Here is a 9,209-nt window from a genome sequence, read left to right on the forward strand (position 1 = left end):
GCATTTGTAACTGCGAAGCACCCCCAGGGAGGCATTTGCTGCATATGTGTTTATACTTCTTGCACAGACACCTTTCCTAATAAAAGCTGCCTTTCTTTCCCTCAGTCTTTCCATAAAAAGAAATTAAGTAGAGCTTAGCAGTTTATTAGCAACTCAGTCACTGTTATTAGAAGGGTCTGTTGCAATTAGAGGTGAGGAACTTGAGCTAAGAGCCTGCACAGAACTTGCCAGAAATTACTTAGTTACTAGTAACAGAAACCCATTGAAAGTAGCTAATGTGGAAGAAGATACATTATTATCAACTACTGGGAAATTGGGTAAAACTCAAGAGGAGGAAATGCAGCCAGGCCTCAGCTAAGGTGAGAACCTAGGACCACAAAGCTCTCAACAGGCAGGACAGATGATTCTCCACCTGTGCTCCTCTGGAGACTCTCACCCCTGCGTCTCTCCGCACACCTCTCTCTTTCCCTCTTTTGCTCTCCGGGTGCCCTCTCTACACTTCAGCATGCACAGGGACAGTCGTGGCTGCCCGGTCGTGAATCTCATCTCAGGGTATCACGAGATAGCACTGCCTGTTTGGCTCGCCCAAGTCCAGTCAGCTGCAGCCAGAAAAGTAGAATCATGTGGCCTGATGCCTTCTCAGCAGAGGCAGGCAATTCAATTAGCATGTCCACTGCACTTGTTTACCCAGTTCATTAGAAACGTGCCTGCAAGGGATTGAGTGAAATATTCATGTCAACTGAAAGTGCATTTCCTTCCTATGGGAAAAGGGTAGGAGAAGCAAAATAATATTGATAACATGTCTTGTTGACCATAGCTTTGTTGAAGAATAAGTAGAATAAGTAAGTTAGGTAAGTTATTCACTAGGCCAGGATGGCCCACAACATCCATTGCCACTGCAGGGACATTTCTTTTTTTTTTTTTTTTTTTAAGATTTTATTTATTTATTTGTCAGAGAGAGAGAGCAAGCGAGAGCGAGCACAGGAAGACAGAGTGGAAGGCAGAGTCAGAGGGAGAAGCAGGCTCCCTACGGAGCAAGGAGCCCGATGTGGGACTCGATCCCAGGACGCTGGGATCATGACCTGAGCCGAAGGCAGCTGCTTAACCAACTGAGCCACCCAGGCGTCCCTGCAGGGACATTTCTACCATGGGAACCTGAATGCCTGGATCTGCTGACCATGAAATTCTTACATTTTTTTTACTTTTGTTTTTTGGCCTCCATACTAGGCATTTTAATTCTGTCAACATAATCTGTAAGTGAAGTACGTTTCGTTAGACTTTATTTCTTCTTAATTATAATTATATTCCTCTCTGACTAAATATGCCTAAGACCCCTGGGATTTGAATTTTAGCATTCTGAAACTCCTCAGACATATTGTGACTTAGGAGTGTTTCACATCTGTAAGTGACTTACCTCAGCTATTATATTTTATTTTTCCTTATTTTATTGCCAGAAGATAATGTGAACTTCACGTTCTTGGAATCCCTTGCTGTTTACTCCAGGGTCTCCATGTATGAAATACCAACAGCATTCTATTTTTGATATATCAAGATAAATGTATTTTTGTAAGACTGACTTATATGAGAAGTTTTAGAAACTTGTTTGTAAACGTCTACCCTGCTGATTTCTCGAAGAATTCGGTCATTCGTCTAAGGTATTTGTCTTTACTGGTAGAGTTGGATATTATTTTTTTAAGTCCACATTTTATCAGATCAAATGACTTATTCTCACCTGCATTTTTGCTGAGTGGTAGCAGATGGCAGCATGAAATGACGAAAGCCTCTGCCACAATGGTGTAGCCTTCTGTAAGTCATAGTTTCTTCACAACCAAACAGAAGCCAGGGTTTTGAGAGAATTAGACACGATTTATGTCAGGCCCCGGGAACACAATAGACAATAAATGATCTCTCATTTTATTATCATCTTCATTAATATTATTAGAAAGTAGTCTCTAGGTAATATATAAATTGTGTAAGCGCACGTACTGCAGGTAATACATAAACCGGCAGGGAACTCCGATGATCTGCTGGGATTTGCCCCTTTCACCCAGCTCCTCAGCATAAGGCTTTTCGGCCTCCTCTCAGATACTACATTTTACCCACAGTTCGAGTCTAGCTTTGTGCCTGTGCGTGTGCCTTGGGGCAGGTGTTGGCTTCAGTCCCTCCCTACCAAATACACCTCCATCTCTAGCTTTTTTCCCTTTTTTCTCACTTTATCCTTTTCCCACTTTTCTTCTTTTTCTTTATCCTCTTTGGTATTCTGTGCCTCCTCTTGGCACCGCTTACTGTTGCTAGATAACTCAGAAGCGAAGACACCTGATCTCTAATAGACTAGGGCCAAAAAATAGACTTCTGGAAGGCCTGGTATATTTCTCCCTTTTAGGCATCAAAGGGACTTGAAGATTTAGGTGTCTCCCACTGAGTTACTGATCCTGCAGTGTGTACTGTTTTCTTTCCAGCACCTATAACTACCTGGGAAAAAAGACAAACCAGATGTTGGAGGCTTTTGAACGAAAGGACTTCTCTTCAGCCCTGAACCATCAGGTTAATTTTTCTTTCCCGCTGGCTAGTCCTTATTCTCTCTCACCAGCACTCCTAGCACACCTGCCCTTGTTAAAATTGCCTCACTGCCTCTTTCTTTACTTTCCTTCTGCTTCTTACCTGTTCTTGTTTAAAGCCAAACCTATCCCGATTGTCTGTGTTCCCCACGTGTCCAATCAGGACAGGCCCCATACAGGAATGATCTTTCTCTGTGTTCCTCCTAGAAACGATCTTACTTTTACTTTATGTTCAAAGTATTTTTGTGACTATAAAATAATAGCGATAGCGTTCTGGAGAAATGACCACATGCCATCCCCTTGAGGACTTCACACCCAAGTCACCAGAGTATATGAAGAAGCCGTGACGCTGGTAACCCAGAACAGGGAGACTCAATCCAAAGTCAGAGCAGGTCAGTCATTTTCACCTGCCACGTGTTGAGAACTGGAAGCATCTACCAAGCAGAAACAAGAGCCAAGTGGGTGATCTAAAAGGAGACACTGACTTCGAAAGAGGAAGAGAAAAGCAGCAGGAGCTGATGGGTTACAGGGAAGACCCGAGGTGGGGAGAAATGGTGGCTGCCGCTAATGTTACACTGAGGGCAGGCAGCTGTCCGGAGAGTGGAGAGTCTCACGAAAGGAAGAACCAGTCTCTGAGCTGGGTAGTATGTGTGCTTGAGGTCAGTGGAATGAGGTGGAAAGAAACAGCATAGGCACAAGAGAAGGACTTATCAGAGGTCAAGAGGCATAGGGATTTTTTAAGATGGTAAGAATAACTGAGTGGAGTATCCCAAAAAGATAAGTGAGAGCGAAAGGCATAAGCCAGATTGGAATAGTGCTCAGCCCCGATGGTGTAGCTTCCCAGTGAAAATTATTTCTGAAAATTCCAGCCTGTTCTGAGTTGTATGAGAGGGAAACCAGAGGACAGAATCGACAGGGAAATGGTTGTGAGAGGAGCCCTTCCATTTAGCAGCTTCTTTTTTTTTTTTTTTTTTTGACTAGTCCAGCTTCCACCCTCTCCCCCATTAGTCCCACTCAAATAAGTCATCCTGCTCGAAAAGGTACTGGTAAGGAGTGTAGCTTACCCCATTCTCTGGCTTTTCTTACAGAAGGCTAGTGTGCGTGTGTCTCATCGACTCCGTTATTCAAATGCCAAGGGCTGAGCCAAGTGCGTAACTTCGGTCAGGCCGGTCTCTGTTGTAAAGGAACTTGCAGTCAAGTGAAGAAGCAGACCAACAAGTCAGGGTGGAATTTATTCATTCTCAAGAACTTAAATGCCATCTGTTGTATTTACATAAGTGAAATGACATGTGTACAGAGATGCTTCGTACTGTGTTGTTTATAAGAGCAGAAGACAGCAGCAACCCAGATACCCAGCCATAAGGAAAGGGTTAAAAACATCATGTTTGAGTGATGCGATGGAATTATATGCAGCCCTTAAAAGGACAAGATCATTTTCTATGTATAAATCTGGAAAGATTTCATGGTATATTGAGTGTACAAAAGCAGCGGCATATAGAGTTGTGAATGTAATATACTACAGTTTGTGTATGAGGGAAAAAAGAACATATATATACATGTTTTTAAGGCTCTGGGTGTTAAAAGTTCATTCTGTACTGAATTTTTTGTTACTAGACTGTATATAATTGGTTAAAACAACATAAAATGTTAATCAAAAATGCATCTCTTAATGAAATGGATGAGAGCCTGTTTTTATGAATTAGCTTACACGTTCATGGATGAAGATTACTTAATGCTAGGGTGAGTTGCATTTCAGCATCAATACTATTTATGTTTTTGGGTTTTAGAGAAATCAATGCTATGAAGCCCTGTTCATATAAATTAGTAGTAAGAATAGAAGAAATTCTGTTATAGTAATGTCACTCAATTCTTTGAATAGTTTTTTGAGTTGTGTTAAAAACCATAGAATGCTTTAGTGATTTTCAGCTGACAGCCTGAGAAGCAACATTGAAAGCAGTATTGAAAGCAAAAAGTTGAAAGCCCTATAATTTTTTAGAGGACGTGATACCTGTTAACTAGAGGAATCGCTTTTTCACTTTGTCGATGCCAGTACCAATATTTTGATTTGCTCCTTTATTCAGTTCCCAGAGGTGTCCCAAGTAATACAGGCAGTGCCGAAGCAATGATATAGGAAGTACATCTTTATTTTTTTCAAAAGTGGGAAGAGGAGCACTCACGAAAAGGAAATCTGAACAGTCTATACCTCCATGTAAATTCTTAGTCTCATTTAGTTTAAGAAAAATAGCACTTACAAAAAAAAAATAGCACTTACAGAAGTTAAGGATCCAGAAATTATTTATTCCCATAAATCTTAGCCTTCCTAAGTGCTCCTAGATATCTTAGAGAGTACCTTAGAAATTAGCATACCCCAGTTTGAAAACAACCACAGTAGCTGATAAGTTTAGATGAATAAGGATCAGTTAGATGATGAAGGCTGCCCACCCCCCGTCTTAACTCTGTTGTGCAATTCTGTCTTTGGCACTTCTCTGCATGGCCCCCTTTGTATAAAGCTTATGTGTATGAAAAGAGCCTACCTTATCCTGGATGGATCTCAACCATCCTCACTTGGGGGTTTTTCTCCACTCTGACAAGCCTTCAGAAAACTAAGGTGGTGGGCTTTTTCTTTTGGGGTTTCTGTCCTTTGACCTCCAAAATTTCTACATTGTTTTCATAACTTAGTGATACTGACTGTCAATTTTTTTTTTCCTTTCCAGTTTTGTATTCAGAGATTTATCAACTTTGTGTTCAAACTTGGTAAGTTTTCTACTTTGTCTGCTTTGACTTTTAGGGAAATGGAAGACCATCACTTTCTGTGAGGGTTCAACAAGAACACTTTTCACTGTTCTGATGCAAGCAGAATTTTATTTCCGATACTAGCCTCAGGGCCAACCTATAAAGTCGTGAAGTAAATCTGGTTGGCACCCTTCTACAACCTTGTCCGTCCATCTTCACGCTTTGCTTGCCTCCCCACTCTGCACACCACCTTCTGATTCTTCTCAGCACTCGCTCCCTGTTCGTGCCTCTGCTCCTTAAAATTCTACTGCATCTTGGCTGATTTCAGCCTGAGTGCTTGGAGGAAGGCAGTCTGAGTATAGATCTTACTAAATTGTGAATGACTGACAGCTCTCCCAAGAGTATTTGCAATGTAAAAAGAGTTTATTAACATTTGTAAGCTCAAATGGATGGAGGTTTGGGTAATATGACAAAGTAAAATTTGAGGGAAATACATTGAATTTGCATAGAAAAGCCTTTTCAGAGTCGCCTAAATATTATCCCATCACAGATGACAGATGCCACCATTCATTCCACTTCTGAGGAGACTGATCCTTCCTGAGAAGCTGGGTCAAGTCCAGGAAAAGTTTTAAGTTTTATTCTTGGCAGACCACCCACGTCCCTTTCAGAGCCTTTCTGGCTTATCCTGGCAACTCCCCCCAAGCCCAAGCACCTATTACGTGATATGGCCCACATTCTTGAAGGGCTCTCTGCTCGCTCTCTTAATCCTTCAAAGACAGTGTTTCCCATCTGCTTTTTTTTTTTTTTTTTTAAGATTTTATTTATTTATTTGACAGAGAGAAATCACAAGTAGGCAGAGAGGCAGGCAGAGAGAGAGAGAGAGAGGAGGAAGCAGCCTCCCTGCTGATCAGAGAGCCCGATGCGGGACTCGATCCCAGGACCCTGAGATCATGACCCGAGCCGAAGGCAGCGGCTTAACCACTGAGCCACCCAGGCACCCCGCTAAAGTGGACTCTTGAAGATAAGTTTTATGATTTAAAAGAATGTATCTTTAAAGAAATCATTTCAGGGGCGCCTGGGTGGCTCAGTGGACGTGGGCGCCTGGGCCGCTGCCTTCGGCTCAGGTCATGATCTTAGGGTCCTGGGATCGAGTCCCACATCGGGCTCTCTGCTCAGCAGGGAGCCTGCTTCCTCCTCTCTCTCTTTCTCTGCCTGCTTCTCTGCCTACTTGTGATCTCTCTCTGTCAAATAAATAAATAAAATCTTTAAAAAAAAAAAAAAGAAATCATTTCAGACTTCTTTAGCAGGTTGGAGCTTTTCACAGTTTAGACAAGGAGGGAGTTAGCTTAATAAACTTGTAGTCTTCTTGTGAGGGCAGCTCCCTGTTCTGCCATTTATAATAGGCCTGGAAGGGCCATTTTGCATTCATCAAAATATACTGTATATCTTTGGTCAAACTAATAGTTTCCTCCCAGATGCTCAATTGTTACATTAGTTAGCTTAGCAAAACAAAGTTACTTCTCATATGTGGGATCTAAAAGTATAGCCGGTTAAAACAACTGCTGTATTTCTGCTGTATTGTTTCTTTCTGCTGTATTGTTTTGGTAGATCTACCTTCAACATCCCTAATTCTATCTTCAGCTCTGCTTTGTCCTATTTCATTTCACTGAATATATATATTTTCTTCATTTCTAGCATTTCTTTTTTTTTTTAATTTTCCTGTTTTTGTTTTTGTTTTTAGATTTTATTTATTTATTTGCCAGAGAGAAAAAGATAACAAGTAGGCAGAGAGGCAGGCAGAGAGAAAGGGGGAAGCAGGCTCCCTGCTGAGCAGAGAGCCCGATGCGATGCGGTGCTCAATCCCAGGACTGGGATCCTGACCTGAGCAGAAGGCAGAGGCTCAACCCACTGAGCCACCCAGGCACCCCAAGATTTTCCTGTTCTTTATTTATATGCCCTTCTTGTAGCCTATGGCTTCTATTCCTCCTTCTATCTCTGTGAGGTCTCTCAGAATTGTGCATCATCTACTCCCAGGATGTGGGATTTGTCAGTTGTGCATTTGCAAGCTCTTGTGCAGCTTTTTTCTCATGTGTTTTATAATTTTTAACTTTGATTTTGTCTTCAGAGACTGTTGTTTTCTAGAGAATCCATTGAGCTGTAGGTTATAAAGTGTCTTAACAATTTGAGGCTCAGAGTTGTCCTATTTTTACATTTTTACATTCGCCTCTGTTGGACACTATAGTTTCACCAGTTCTAACCAGTATGTAGGTTAATTTCTTAGTACAGTTTTTACACCAAGTGCGTAATGCAAATCTGGATCCAGCATTCATCGATAGCACAGGCTTGGGATTTCTTTCATATGATCGTTTTCCCTCCACAGCCTGTCAGAAGTCAAGATTTCATGCCTCTCTGTCCCCAGGCCAGCAGGCCAGGTTTTCTTCCACTGCCTTTCATAGAAGGCTGACCCCCAGTTTACCCAGGGCATTTAATTTCAGACCCCTGCTCTGCACAGACCCAAGGCTTCCTGTTGGATTCCTGCCCCAGCTTTATAACATGAGCTCTAAAACAGCAACGTCTTAAGGAGTGCATTTCTCAGGGACTTCTTAGATGTGCTTGAACTCAATTCTGCCTAAGCAATGAAGTCTTGTGTCCTCTGATCCACAGGCGTATATCCCTGAATCAGATCATCTTCATGGACCACCTGGCTTCGGCAACTCACACACTGACCTCTTTCTTCCTGATACCTTTGGTCCCTCCTTCTCCCTTTTGAGGCTGACTTTGAGTCTTCCTTTGTTTTGTTTTACAGTTTGTCAAATTGTTAACAATTTGCCAGCTTTTCTACATGTTCAAGGCAGAAAGAGGGATTTCCTTTGCTCAGTCTGCCATAGTGATAAGAAATGTTCCCCTCTTTTACTTCCACCTTATCCTATTGTAGAAGTCACTAGACTGTGATCTCTGTTTTAGGATGTTTGTGGCAAAGTGGACGGTCCCAGTCACTTTTCCTTATTTATTTTTCCTTTCTAGGTTTTGGGGTGTCACAGACCAAAGCCATCATGACTCTGGTCTCTGGGATTCCAATGGGCCCACCCCGGCCTCCACTGCAGAAAGCCTCCAGGGAGTTTATTGCTGCTGCAGAAGCTAAGCTGAAGAGCCTGGATTTCCTTTCTTCCACTGATTTAAAGGATGGAAGCTTGGAATCCTGGAGCTAGTGCCTCTCTGTCAAATCAGAGTGTGTGCGTTGAATGGTGCATTCATTTCTCAAGGACTTTTTAAATGAACTAAACTCTTTTCTAGCAAACAAAATCTTACCCCAATCACCAAGGATTTAAGTACCTTCTAAGATCCTAAAAATGCTCTATTTTGTGAAGGGGTAAAAACTCTAAAAGGAGTCATGAGCCCTGAGTCATTCAATATTTCACAGAATTTTTGTGGAGAAATTTCTGCTTATATGGATGAAATGGAATCAGGGGGGGAAAATGATAATGATTCATCCCATTGGCCTTTAGGAGCCCCCATTATCTTGATTTCTGATTCTTAATCCTATTTTAAATTTTAAAAAAATTTAAACCACTATAATGTACTTTGATTTTAAATAAATACTCATTTGGAATCTAGGACAACTCTGAGCTACTTCATTTAGGCAGGTACCCTTACTTGAGTGCCAAATTACAATGTTACTGAACTCTACACAACTGTTAACACACCAGCTCACTTGCTACTCAGTCTAATTCTAGAATATCTGCTTTCAAATTAACTGTGATGTCAGTTTTACCCCAACACACTGCGTTAGGTGAAAACTTGCTTCAGTTCTTACCACTCAAAGGTCCATCAGAGTAGCTTTTCACAGAACAAAGAAAAGGCCCTCCCCACAGATGAACTCAAGTCTCCACTTCTTGCTATACAGAGAACTTTTCAAAG

At 41.7% G+C, this 9,209-nt stretch overlaps 1 protein-coding gene across 2 annotated transcripts in view; it reads left to right on the forward strand.

The window, feature by feature from the left end:
* NPL (N-acetylneuraminate pyruvate lyase) overlaps positions 1-8,905 on the forward strand; it is a 34,948-nt gene extending 26,043 nt beyond the window's left edge. For both annotated transcript variants that reach the window (XM_059146157.1, XM_059146156.1), the window contains exons 10-12: positions 2,460-2,544; positions 5,273-5,312; positions 8,316-8,905. In XM_059146157.1, the coding sequence (XP_059002140.1) occupies positions 2,460-2,544; positions 5,273-5,312; positions 8,316-8,500 (310 nt within the window). In that variant the 3' untranslated portion in view covers positions 8,501-8,905. The remainder of the gene's footprint in view (positions 1-2,459; positions 2,545-5,272; positions 5,313-8,315) is intronic.
* The last annotated feature ends 304 nt before the right edge of the window (positions 8,906-9,209 follow it).

Source organism: Mustela lutreola, chromosome 14, assembly GCF_030435805.1.
Source record: "Mustela lutreola isolate mMusLut2 chromosome 14, mMusLut2.pri, whole genome shotgun sequence".
Lineage (NCBI taxonomy): Eukaryota > Metazoa > Chordata > Mammalia > Carnivora > Mustelidae > Mustela > Mustela lutreola.